Source organism: Tasmannia lanceolata, unplaced genomic scaffold (genome assembly GCF_043159265.1).
Source record: "Tasmannia lanceolata isolate RefF3 unplaced genomic scaffold, GAP_Taslan_0.1 ptg000018l, whole genome shotgun sequence".
In the NCBI taxonomy this organism is placed as follows: domain Eukaryota; kingdom Viridiplantae; phylum Streptophyta; class Magnoliopsida; order Canellales; family Winteraceae; genus Tasmannia; species Tasmannia lanceolata.
In genome coordinates this window covers 42034298-42048607 of record NW_027518695.1, presented here as the reverse complement: position 1 = coordinate 42048607, position 14310 = coordinate 42034298, and the positions used below count along the sequence as shown (strand labels likewise).

Here is a 14310-nt window from a genome sequence, read left to right as displayed (position 1 = left end):
GAACACTCAAACTTTCAATACCGGATTACAAGACGGGTAGAGAATGTTTGAGAAGACTCAAACTTTCAATACCGGATTATAAGACGGGTAGAGAATATTTGAAAAGACTCAAATTTTCAATACCGGATAGGAGGGATGATATTTCAAGCTTTTTATTCTAAAAAAAGACGGTCAGGTCGCTCCTAACATAACCTCTTAGAGATCAGAGGGGAGGAAAGATAGTTAAAACATAGCACAACTGGAATAGATCTGGAAATCATAACCTTTACCACAGGTATAACTCAAAGGCACTTGACGAAATCTCGCGGGCATTGGCCCCCTTTAAACAAATAAACCAAAACTCTGCCTATATTTTGAAAAATGCAAAACTCAATTTTAAATTCCAACGAGGATTGGATTTTTCTGAAGAAACTGATCAAGGAGCCTAGCTCGAAAAGGGATGTTCGAGCTTCTCTTATCTTTATTTGACAAGAATAGCCATCTTAACCCTAAAGTTTTGTTCGACGTCTTTTATGACTTGGGAAACCAAGTCATAAAAGATGCCCCTAGTACGATTTTATTTCCATTACAAGATTCAAAAGAGAGCCAAACGCAAGGGTTCAACTAAAGGCTTTCATTTCAAAGAAATGCCTGAGGCTACAAAGCTTTTGCAAATACAGGAAAATGGGTTCTGCTCGAAGCATTCTTCCTCCTGCACTTCGTGATAACATTCCGAGTAAACTTGAAAAATTGCCCCTTCTGAACTCTGCTCTGTTCGGCTCTGTCCGCAGGAGATGCAACTTCTTGCTTTTAAAGTTTATCGCCCCAGCCCCAAGAGAAGTAAAGGCTAAACTTGACCTTAAAGACCTGACTTTGACCTGACAATGAAAGATTCTGACACACGATAAACGAGACTTTGACAGATGACTGACGAAAACTTTGATAAATGCACAACATAGACTCTAAAAGAGACTGAATCTGCTTCTTAATTTGATAAATGTTTAAGGTGGTAACAGTCTATCGCTCTTAGGATCTTTTGAATACCGCATCTAAAAGTGTTTCATTCCTCTTTTCGGTATTTCAGTCATGGTTATTACCTCCGTTGGATTACTTAGTTTTAACCACTTTAAATTGAAGAAGTATCGAAAGAAATTATGCTGGCGCTTACTCAGACTCTGAAGTAATGCCCAAAACGGAAGCACAATCGGCTTTCAAAAGCCATCCTTCGTGAAATCCCTGCCATACTGAATTGCCCCTTTTAGGGTTTCGATTCAGCGGACCGCACGCCTTAATTTTTGCCTGGATTGTCTGCCCTTGCAGCTTTTTCCATCCAGCAGGCTCAGCACCCTGATTTTTGCCTAAGCCGCCCTTTCGGGTTTTCAACTTAGCGGGTGAATGACCCTAACTTTTGCCTAGACCGCCCTTGCGGGTTTTCAGTCTAGCGGGTCCAAGACTCCATCATTCTTTCACTTTTTTTTTTTTTTTTTTTTTTTTTTTTTTTTTTACAAACCTGGGCCAATAACACCAGAAGGACTTTTAGGTAGGCCTGGGTTCAAACAGGCTAACATTTGGTAAGTTTTGAGCAATTAGACCGAATCTGGACTATCCAGACTGCCTACGTATCCCCAAAGAAAATGGGAATCAGGTCCCGCGTAGTTCGAGGTTAATATCTTTTATGACGAAAGTCATAAAAGATGCCCCTGGTTTAAGTTTGATAAGGAGGTTTTGCTTTTGGCTCAAAGGAGTTTAGCAAAAAGGGTTTTCATTTTTGAAATCTGGGTTATTGGCTTAAAAAGCTCAAGTCGTCCAAAGATGGCCCTCTAGTGTTTTTAGGCGTAATATTTCTTTAACTGATCCAGGTTTGTAGGTTCTGTTAATTTTTCTCCATTTTCATTGAGGAGTCTTACGGCTTTTCCCGGCAGGACTTCATCGACAATATAAGGACCAGACCAATTTGGACGAAACTTCCCTCTCGGATCAAATACCGGTGCCCTATAGGACTTCAAGACAAGATCCCCTGGTGTCAAATCTCGGACATGAACCTTCTTATTGAACGCCCTTTCAATCCGCCTTTGATACCCCTGGATATGATACAGAGCTCGTAGCCTCTTCTCATCTATCATCTGCAGCTCCTGATGCCTGGCCTTCACCCATTCAGATTCCGGCAAGCTTGCCTCTATCATCACTCTTAGAGATGGAATTCTAAGTTCAACAGGCAAAACTGCTTCCATTCCATACACTAAAGAATACGGAGTGACACCTGTAGAAGATCTGATCGATGTCCTGTAAGCCCACAAAGCATAAGGAAGCTTGTTTGACCAGTCTTTGTAAGTCTCTGTCATCTTACTGATGATTACCTTGATGTTCTTGTTTGCTGCTTCAACGGCTCCATTCGTCTGCGGCCTATAAGGAGACGACTTGTGATGCTTTATTTTAAACTCTACACACAAGTGCGCTACTTCCTTCTTGAAGTGAGAACCATTATCCGAGATTAACTCATGAGGTACTCCATATCTGCAAATAATGTTGGCACGGATGAACTTTGCGACTGTATTCGAAGTAATGGAAGCATACGAAGCGGCTTCAATCCATTTCGTAAAGTAATCAATTGCGACCAAAATGTATTCATGCCCGCTCGAAGACTTTGGATGAACCTTCCCAATTATGTCAATTCCCCATACTGAAAACGGCCATGGAGAAGTCATGGAGTGCAACTCCGAAGGAGGTACATGAATAAGATTAGCATAGACTTGACACTTATGGCATTTCTTCACAAATGCGAAGCAGTCTGCTTCCATTGTGGGCCAATAGAATCCAAGTCTCAAAATCTTTCTTGACAACATTTTCCCATTCATATGAGGTCCACAAACTCCCTCATGGGTCTGCTCGATAAGCTCAACTGCTTTGTCTTCATCAACACACAAAAGCTGGATCCCATCAAAAGATCTGCGATATAACTGACCACCACAAATAACAAAATTGGCAGCTAATTTCTGAAGGGTTTTGCGCTCTTTCCCAGAAGCCCCAGGTGGATGCCCTTCACCGGATATGAGATTCCTGATGTCTGTATACCAGGGCTTTCCATCTGGACACCTAGCTGCTATTTCAATAACGGTCACATGTGCTGGCTCCCATTGCAGTCGCACTGTAAGTGGCTGGACCTCCATTGTTGCTGAAATGTCTAACATAGAAGCCAGTGTAGCCAAAGCATCAGCAAAATGATTCTTTGTTCTGTACAAGTGAGTAAATGTAATACTCCTGAACTTCTGGACCAAAGATTCGAGATATGCATTATACGGGATCAATCTATCTTCCCGAGTCTTCCATTTTCCATTAGTCTGGTAAATGATCAAGATGGAATCTCCAAACACATCAATGTCTTGAATCTGCAAAGCTAAGGCTGCCTCCAGTCCGGCAATACAAGCTTCATACTCGGCCATGTTGTTGGTGCACTCAAACTGCAACTTGATAGATATAGGAATATACTCCTTCTGAGGGGATACGAGTACTGCTCCTATTCCCTGACCCTGGTTGTTGACTGCACCATCAAAGTACATTGTCCATCTGGTATTTGGGGTATCTTCTTCAATATCCATAATCTCTTCATCAGGAAATTCAGCCTTCAGGAATGCGCTCTCTTCAACAGGGGAATCAGCTAAATGTTCTGCGATGACCCGCCCTTTAACAGACTTTTGAGTGACATAAGTAATGTCGAACTCAGATAACAATAATAACCACCTTGCGGTTCTTCCGGTAAGAGCAGGCTTCTCAAACAAATACTTCAACGGATCCATCCGTGAAAGCAGAAGTACCTTGCTTGACAACAAGTAATGCCTGAGCCTCTGAGTTGCCCAAACTAATGCTAGACAGGTCTTCTCTAAGATTGTATACTTCACCTCGTATTCTAGCATCTTCTTGCTGATGTAGTATACAGGCCTCTCCTTCTTAGACCCTGAATCTTGCTGAGCAAGCATACAACCCATCGCCGTATCCGTGATGGACAAATACAACAATAATGGCTGACCCAGGATGACCGGGGATAAAACCGGAGGTAAGGACAAACACTGCTTAATCTTTTCAAAAGCCACCTGGCATTCTTCGGTCCATTTCTTCGATGAATTCTTCTTCAGAAGCTTGAAAATAGGCTCACAGGTCATAGTCAGATGAGCTATAAACCGTCTCAGATACTGAACTTTTCCGAGAAAACCTCGGATCTGCTTTTCGGTCTTCGGCGGTTCCATCTCCTGAATCGCTTTGATTTTCTGAGGATCTACTTCAATTCCCCTTTCGCTCACCATGAATCCCAGTAGCTTTCCTGAAGTAACCCCGAATACACACTTGCTGGGGTTCAGACGAAGCTGATACTGTCTGATTCTTTCAAAGAATTTTCTTAAAGAGACAGTATGCTCCGGCCGAGTCTTTCCTTTGACGATCATATCATCTACATAGACTTCGACTTCTTTGTGGATCATATCATGAAGAAGAGCAGTTGCAGCTCTCTGATAAGTAGCGCCCGCATTCTTCAACCCAAAAGGCATTACTCTGTAACAGTAAGTTCCCCACTGAGTAGTAAACGCTGTCTTGATCATATCCTCCGGCGCCATCTTAATCTGATTGTATCCCGAAAACCCATCCATAAAAGATAACAGAGCATGACCAGCTGTATTGTCCACCAGAAGATCAATGTTCGGAAGTGGGAAATCGTCCTTCGGACTCGCCTTGTTGAGGTCCCTGAAGTCCACACACATCCTGACCTTCCCGTCCTTTTTGGGCACCGGCACTATATTCGCTAGCCATTCTGGATATTCAACAACTTGAATGAATTTTACTTCCAATAGCTTTTTAATTTCATCATGAACTTTTAACTCCCATTCTGTTTTAAGTTTTCGGAGTTTTTGCTTTTTTGGCTTCGCGCCAGGGATTAAAGGCAACCGATGCTGGACAATGTCTTCGCTCAATCCCGGCATGTCATCATAAGACCAAGCAAAAACCTCCTTGAACTCCTTAAGTAAAGTGATTAATTCCTCACGCTCTTCGGGAGATAAAGTTTTGCCAATTCGTATTTCCCGAATTAAGGTTTCGTCACCAACATTTACGGTTTCAATTTCCTCTTCAAGCGGTCTTGCTCGGCGACTCTCCTCTTGTTGAATCATATGTTTGATTTCAAGGGGAGTTTCGTCGGCATCCTCATCAGAGGGGGAATATTGATCATCATTATTAATATTATCAGTTTTAAGAGCAGAATCAGTACTTGAAATGGAAACAGGAGAAACAGAGACAGGAATGTATGTAAAAGAGTCTTTCATTTCATTCATAGTATTGGTTACATCAAGAATGGAATAGCCCACAGCAGGCATTGTATTGGACTCTAACGATGTATTCACAGACTCAACAGACAACTCAACATTGAACTCAGCCAACTCTGGCATATGTGCAGTTGAAGAAATAAACTCATCATCTAAAGTACTCTTGGACTCGACCTTATTAGAAAGAGACTTGTCACCGACTCCGGAACCAGATCCAACTTCTACAGTACCTGCATCAAAAGAATCGTTAGAATAAACAAACTCAATATCAGACTGGGAAGTAGATGTATACTTAGACACTACTGACTCTTTTGAGGAAACGGGACTATACTGAAAGACTACTCGAGGTAAAACCTGGGAGGTCCAGTTGGTCAAGGGTCCCTCGGCTGGGGTGATTAACTCTGCGGGGTTCAAAATGAATGCATCTCTGCCTATCACTGCCACCTCTGACGCTTCGGTCTCACTGCTGACCACTGCTGCCACTGGATATTCGATCTGAAACATGCCATTCAGACAGCCCGGCTCTAAAACATCGGCCCAATCAGTTTTCGGTGTTGCCTCAGTAATCTGCGCACTCATTGGCGCTTCTGATAACTCTAGGTTAAAGAAAATTTCGAAACCTGGAAACCTCTGCCCTGTCACATCATCAGTCCACGGCTCAGCAAACCCGCAAAATGGAAAATCTGCCCCCTCTTTTCTGAAAATGCCATTTCTGATCAGACTGATTGGCCCCATAGGCAATTCTAAACCCCGGCGGCGGCACTCGGCCCATTTCAGCATGTATCTTTTCATTTCCTTGACCTCCTGCTTGGTCGGCTCATATCCCAGGCCAAAGAGACCATTGAAAGTTCTGAGCACAGGCCACTCAGTAGGGCCTTGATGATATTTGCCCAGCCCTGCGCCTGGAATATAACCCTGTTTACGGATCATCCTGACCACATTCGAGTTGGTGCTAGTCAAGAAGAAAACTTCTTCGCCCATGGCTTCTTTCATGGATATGACCGACACCTCTAGTGAAAAACCTGTCAAGCTGACATCGGCTTCTTTCCCAACTACGAGCTCCTGCGAAATCTGTCCAATTTCTAAATCTGGGTCACCCTTCACAGTCACTACCCTGCCGTTATGAACAAACTTCGACTTTTGATGAAGGGTAGAAGGGATAACTCCGACCTTATGCAGCCAAGGTCGACCCAATAACAACAAGAAAGAAGCTTTAATATCTAAAACCTGGAATTCTATGTCAAAGTCTTCTCCCCCAATCTGAATTTCAGTGGCCAGGGTTCCGATGACATCTCGCCGGGTGCCATCATATGCTAATATACCCTGCTCTGAGGGAATAAAATCTCCAGGTCCAAAGCCCAAAGTCGCAGCAGTACTCAGTGGACAAATATTCAGAGCGGACCCATTGTCGACTAGTACTTCAGGTACCCTTTTCTTGTTGCAGATCACGGTAATTTTGAGTGAACGAGCATGGTCACTCCCTTCAGGAGGTAAATCATCGTCTGTGAAAGATATCACCTTGGAAGCCCTAGTTACAGCGACTAGGCTTACCAACTCATCGGGAGTGATCTCAGTTGGCACCTGAGCAGCATTCAACTCTTTGAGTACAACCTTCCTGTGCTTAGACGAAGACATAAGTAGGCCCCAAATAGAAACGTTTGCTTGGGTCTTCTTCAGCTGCTTCAACAAATTATCTTCTTCCTCATCTGCACTCGGCCTATTCTGCCCCTGATTCTCGGCTGCTCTCACTGCTTCTGCAGGGTTTTCTGCTCTCAATTCTGCGGGCTTGAACACACGGCCACCTCGGGTAACATGACGAAGCTCGTCACACTGATCTTCTAACAGAAGCAAATCATTTGCATCCATTCTCAGAACATACGGAGCTACAATTGCCTCCTCTTCTTCAAAATCACTCATCCTTAGAACATAAGGCGTTTCCTTTTCTGCCTCAACATCCTCACATCGAAGGACACATGGAGAGGATGTCTCTGCCAAACTGGTGCTCCCCCTCCAGAGGGCATAAGACCTTTCCCTTTCCATCTCCTCGATCTCTTCAGGATCAAATCTTAGAATATAAGGTTCATCAGGAGTGATTGCGCAAATGAGAATGGATGGATCAAGAACCGGCTCCTCGACAAAAATGGCATTCGCTACAGGAGGAGGAATTGCACGATGATTGGGAAGGGGATTCCGCGTTACATTGGGCCTTTCCACCTCAAGCTTTCCGTTCTCTAACATAGTCTGGAGCGCATGCTTTAAGGCCAGACATCTTTCAGTGAGGTGACCCGAATTTCTGTGGTATTCACAATACTGGTCTGCTCTCCAATATGGGGGTAACGGGTTAGGTACTGGCCTAATATCAGGTAGTCTGATTTTCTTATCCCTTATCAATTTTTTCAGAATCAGGGGTAAAGGGTATGGTAAGGGATCAAAGTGCCTCTGAGGTTTCTGCTCTACCGGGGCTGGCGCTGGTCTCGCCACCTCTGTTACAGTCCTGGCCGCTGGGCGAACATGGTTTACGTGGTCAACTTCTTTCTGTACGACCACGGGTCTCTTTCCTTCCTTGATGTCTGATGGAAGTCTGGCCCTCAGACCCTTAGCTATTGCATCCTCAGTCCTCGTCCCAGTCTTAATCAGATGGTCAAAATCGGTGTAATGCTGAGGGGACATAAAATGAAAATACTGCGGCGACAAACCCTTGATCACCAACTTGATCTGATCTTCTTCTGATAGCCTCTCGCTCAGCTGGGCAGACTTTCGACGCCAACGACGGATGAAAAAGGTAAAGGTCTCCAGAGGACCTTGCTTTAATTGTTTGAGATCCCTCTTGGTAACCTCTATCCCTTCTTCCATAGAAAACTGCTCTACAAATTTGTTGGAGATGCTTTGTAAGGTCTGCACCTCTTCAGGTTTACGACGCAGAAACCACTTCTTCGCCACCCCAGTAAGAGACATTGGAAAGACCCTGGCCATTTGCTCAGGAGATAGCCCACACTGCTGCGACATCTCAATAAACCACCTCATATGATTCCGGGGACATCCAGTCCCATCATATTTGTCATAATCGGGGGTTTTGAATTTAGGGGGCAAGGTGACTCCCGGAGACATTATCAGCTCAGATATATCGAACTGCTTTGGGCCTTGATGCTTCAAGCTTTCCATTTCTTTTGTCAGCTTCTCCAATTGATCAGCTACCTGTTTTTCCTTATTATACTGGGCCACATTTGGAATGCAATATTCTGCAGCGTACTGCCCTTCTTCTAGGTCGACGTCTACTGGTGAAATGAAAGGGTGGTTCAAATTTGCAGGGCTCGGATTTGCCGGTATACCGGGAGGGGGTTGAACCGCAGGTGCTCTAGAAGTGGAGACCTTTTCATTAGACTGGGCTTTCATTTGGGCCATCTCCTCTTTCATAAAGGTCATATCCCGGGTAAGATTCACCATCATCTCTTGAATTTTAGCTAACGCATCATTGGGTTCAGCCATTTGGACAGACTCTAGGGATTCAGATGATTCAGATAAAGAGGATGCAGATTGTTCGGGTAAGGTTAGCGGTTCAAATTGACGAATGAGTCTAGACGTGGTTGACTGTCTAGACCACGCAGGTTGACTGACACCTGAGGGAGCGATGTTTGCTCGATTTTAGAACCCTGAATTGGAAATTAACATACTACATTAAAACGATAAGCATTGAGATAAAGTATTCTGTACCAAATAAGATAAGAGAAATACATAAATGCTATTCCATTGATCAATAGTCAAAATGTAGTTACAATCAAAACATTAGTCTTTGTTAACAATTGGATGAAAGTAACCATTTACAATGAAATTTGAAGAAATTAAAATGACAATTTCATGAAAATGAATCTTCATAGCTCTTCGATCCGAGCTCTCTTGCCCACGAGCTTTCCTGGCAACTCCCCACATCGGACCTTAGATGTTAAGGCAAATCTCTTCTCTACGACCTTGTTTCTCCAAGCAGCCACAATGGTATTGATGAGATCAGGAGATAACTTTTCGCAAGGAGGAGGTGTTACATTTCCGGGAGGACATGGGCGTCCCGTGATCTGATGAAGTAAACGGATTGGTGCATAAAAGGTTGACTTTTCTAGACCCATGAGATACACAAATGGATATGGGTAAGTGCTGGTGATAACGTGTAAACACGGATGACTCACACAACAAAACTGACTTTTCTCCACATGCTGTAACCAATTATACCACTCATCAATGGATTGCGGTTGGTTGGCCATTGGTTGCCAGGACGGGAAATTTTTCAGGGTGTACTTGTCGCGGCCTTGTGGCTGGAGAATAGTGAGTTTTTCACAAAGCCATACGTATAACAATTTGACACACCCATAGAAACTATTCTGAACCTTTTGATGATCAATACGGTCTAGTCCAGAAAAGGTTTCTGCTAGCATAATAGGAACAGGATTCCTTCCTTTGCTAATTTGGTCTACCACACCAAGCAAAGCCAACGGGGCGGCACGGGAGTCTCCACGAATGACATGACGTGCAAGAACTCCAAAGATTAAAGCGTTACGCCGACAAGTATGAAAATGAGAGTTAGCAGGGTCAATGCTCTTGGAAAAAAGTTTAATGAGATCATAAACTTCCACGTATGTGCCCTTGAAACAAGGTAGAGCATCAACAGTATCATTTTTGAATAGCTCACAGAAGAGAGAATGGGAGTCCATACTTGAAGGTCGAATCCAAAGTCCTTCAGGTGGGATTTCTAACAGAGCGCACCAGTCTTCGAAGATCGGACAGAATTCGAAAGAACCAAATCGAAAAACATGAAGGGTGGGATCCCAGAATTTTGCAGCTGCTTGGAGAAATTTCCAATTCACATCGGATACGCTCAAATGATTGAATGTGCTTATAAATCGATCAATCATGCTCCTTTCACACTCACGCGGGAGAGCTTTGGTAAGATCACTAATCCAATCCTTCAATACTGTAGACACCCACATTTTGCTTTACTTTAACCAACAATAACCTAATATATGTTTTAGGTCATTAATATCTTGATCTGACTTTACGGATCATCAATCGGGACAAAATAAGATAGGGTCACTTCATAGCCCGAACCCTGATTCCATTCCGAGACCCGATTTCCGTAAATCGTTAGATCAATGGCAGATCTTGACCTGGGTCTAACCATCCAAAACCACCTAACCTCTCCTCTCATCCTAACCATCCAAACCTCACCTAACCTCACCTAACCTCTCCTCTCATCCTAACCATCCAAACCTCACCTAACCTCACCTAACCTCACCTAACCACCTAACCTCACCTAACCTTACCTAACCTCACCTAACCTCACCTAACCTCCTATCCCATTCTCCTATAAATACCCTCTCATCCCACCATCCAACAAAAAGAAGAAAAAGAACCCCTCTCTTAGAAAATTCATCCCTCTCCCTCATCTCTTCAAGGGTTCGGCCATCCTTGCCGGATCGGGTGATTTTATACGTTGGGTGATATATATCAAAAGCAGTCATTATCAAGCAAGGAATCATCTTCAAGGAATTACCATCAAAGAAAAATCAAACACAAAGTGGGTTTCCAAAGAGGTAGGCATTTATTTCAATTCTATGTAGGGTCTGTTTTCATGCATATCTTTTACTTTAAAAGAAAAACCATGTTAGGAAGCATGTAGGGTCTGTTTTCCCCCTGGTTAGCCTCTGGTTAGACCCTGGTTGCACCCAGGTTCGCTGCTGGTTGCACCCAGGTTCGATGCTGGTTGCACCCTGGTTCCCTACTGATTCGCACCCTGGTTCCCTGCTGGTTCGCACTCTGGTTAGACCCTGGTTGCACCCAGGTTCGCTGCTGGTTGCACCCAGGTTCCCTGCTGGTTGCACCCTGGTTCCCCTGCTGGTTCGCACCCTGGTTCCCTGCTGGTTCGCACCCTGGTTCCCTGCTGGTTCGCACCCTGGTCCGCACCCTGGTTTGTACCCTGCTTCCTCCTAGTTAGACCATGGCTAGTCTCGGGTTTGCTCCTAACTTAGACCCGACTCACTTGACCCTAACCATTAACCCAATCCAACCAAGTCATATCCCAACACAATCCGAGTCGCATGTCTGAATCCATTTGGCCGAATCTCATATGCCCGCCCACTTTGAATTCCGAAAATTCAAACCCTTGATGATTCCAATATGCTCAATTCTTTGATGCAAATTCCCAATTCCAAAATCCCATTGCTATATCAATGTTTTTGAATCTCAAGTCCAATGCTCAAATACAAACCCGATTCCTGATCCAAATACCAAACCTGTTTTCCAAAATCCAAGCAACCTCCCCAGTGGAACTACGTGTGGCTTGATCCCCATCACGGGGTACGTAGGCAATTTGGCACTCCCAAGTTCAGTCGCACCTTTCTCTATCTTTCCCATTCCCTCACACTATTCATCATCTCGATTCATCTCGTGTCTCTCGGAACCATTGGATTATGGTTTCCGTCGTAAGAACCCTTAGAGCCCAATTTAGGAACAATGGTGTCGTGTCGTGTTGTGTCCTAAGTTTTAGGGAGTCCTAGAGTTAGGAGTCCAGCCTCATCACGGACGCTTGCTATGTATAGCAACCGTGCCATAGGTCAAGTTACACTAGTCATCCAGTTTTTCCCTAGGACAAGCCTAGTAAACTAGGATGTAGGCTAACCTGCATTAGTCTAAGGGACAACTTGCATTTAGATAGGATCATATAGCATCTTCGATGAAATCCTAAGATAATAAAATCCTCAACTTGAATTAAATAACTTCTCCTAAAACTGTTGAAACAGTCAATCCCGTCTAGGTCGGTGTCCTAGTTGAGTTAGGCATAAGTAGCTTAGCTTAGGTGCACCGAACTACGTCGACTCTGATCCCAGTAAGGCTTGGGTACGTAGGCAGCTTGGATGTCTGATGGCATACCACCCGCGAGTCGGCACCACAAACAAATTGTGGTGTTTTGTATATTAATTTTCTCGTAAATACTTAATCAAATCACTTAGGACTTTCCATGAAATTAGAATTCTAGGAGAACTTTCACTTAGATTGAATCCAGACAAATTAATAAATCAAGATACACATTTAGGATTCTCATTGAAATTAGATCATAGGATGCATGTCACTTAGTTCGCACATTAACATAGAGTTGAATGAGCCATTTAAAATAAATTTAAAAGAGTTAGCTTTTGGAATCGAAGACCGATTATCGGGCAGGAATGGTGCATGTGGCGGATAACTCCCCATACCTTCCATTCTCGTAACCAGGTAGCGAGTCTAGATTTCTGGTTAATTACGGGTCCTAGATCCCACATCTAGGTGGCGACTCTGTCAGTCTCTTTCGTGTGGAATTCGGATTGCCTTAGTGATCCCAAGTTCACAGGAAAGATTAATTCAAATCAACATTAAAATGCACACGCCAATCGCGTGGAAACGAGAGACCAAGAGAGAGTGCGAGGCGGCTCGCGCCCCACCCCTCTCGCGGGATCCGGGTACCACAGTCTGGCGACTCTGCTGGGGATCACCTAACTTCATTAAAATTCCAAAAGATAATTCATTTGAATTTAATTTAACTGGCTCATAAGAACTCTATCTCTTGTATACTTGTCAGATTAGTTTGTCTTGTTTTATTTTCTCATCACATTTTACTCAAACTTAATCTAACAAAACCTGAAGGCATCATAGATCGCGCGAACTTATTGCACACACTTACATCACTTGCATCTAAACCCTTGCATCTCACGTGCACACACGTCCTATTTTAGGAACCCGGAGTGTTATCTAGCATGGTTGACTGGGATTTCATCACCTGGTGCCTCTGTGCTAGAGAAGCATTCCACCCTTAGCCTGGTACCTTTATGGTACGTAAACGGATCTCTTGTTCACGTACTGATACGCCGGACACTGGTACAGTATATCGAGCAGGGATTCGCGCTAAGGGAACTCTTGGCCTTACCCCTAGATTAACCCACACATGCATGTAGTATATGAACACATGTGCATCACGTGTGTGAGCCTAGTTTAGGATATCCTACCCATTGGTGTCTAGATTAGGCCATGGTCCATCTTCCAATGGTCACGATCGGTCCTTATATACACGAACAAAGTCATGAGTCGAGATTCTCTCTCCACTCCGATAGATTAGGATTAAGGTTGATGCCTTCAGGTAACACTGATAAAATGTGAAAAAAAAAAAATTCCCTTTGAGTTAGGATATAAATCCCATCATTTCCAAAGATCTCATAGGATTAGTCATTCATGATCTATCCGTTGAAAGCAATCTTATGCTATCTCATCTAATCTTTTGATCGTGCGTCTTTCGTTCTTCTGTCATACGATTCGATCGTATCTTCATGTCATCCCCTAACTGGCAGATGCAGAATCTCACAATCTTTCGATTATGCGTTCTCATGATCTGATCATGCCTGGTCCAGATAATCCAATCTTGCTTGTACCCCTGGTCTGTTCCTCCTCTAGGGGCTACCTTTTTCAAGATTATTTTGCTAAGTCCTTCAGAGTTCACTCTCAGAATCCTTGAGCTAGGGGCATTTCCCTATGCGAATCAGTCATCATTGTCCAAAATTGAAAGTATCAGCCATGATGATGTTCAGAACGAACCAGCCTTCGCCGAGCCTTCAACGCCAAACAGTTGCAGCAGTTAAAGTTTTAGTCACTTACTATTTTATGTTGAGTCAGTCATCATGGTCAGTATAATTGTTGAGTCCGGTCTTACAGTTAAAGGTCAATGCCTAGTCCAGGCAAGTTATCTTCTGTTTCCCTTTCTTATTTAGAGTTGTGAATCCTGAGCATGTTCAGGATAGGTCGTCTGATGTAATAGCTTTTCTTTAAATAAAATTTCAGTCAGTTCCAAAAAGTTCACTTGTGTCTGTTCTTAAGTGTGCTTCTGATCTTAAAATAAGACTCCCTCTTCAAATGAGGACAAAATTGACGAAACTCCACTTGAGTCACAGCAATTACTTGAACGAGAGGAGGAGCGCCAATCCCAACCTTTCAAAGATGAAATTGAAATGATAAA

The 14310-nt window shown here is 43.6% G+C and overlaps 1 protein-coding gene across 1 annotated transcript; it reads right to left on the bottom strand.

Annotated features, from left to right (window-relative positions):
• Positions 1–265: 265 nt before the first annotated feature.
• Positions 266–8771, bottom strand: LOC143850343 (uncharacterized). Its single transcript, XM_077359601.1, has 6 exons — positions 5231–8771; positions 4698–4777; positions 4521–4589; positions 3439–3941; positions 2850–3210; positions 266–346 (listed from the first exon to the last, which is right to left on the bottom strand). The coding sequence occupies exons 1-6, from the start codon at positions 8769–8771 to the stop codon at positions 266–268; spliced, it is 4635 nt and encodes a 1544-aa protein (XP_077215716.1).
• Between the last annotated feature and the right edge of the window lie 5539 nt (positions 8772–14310).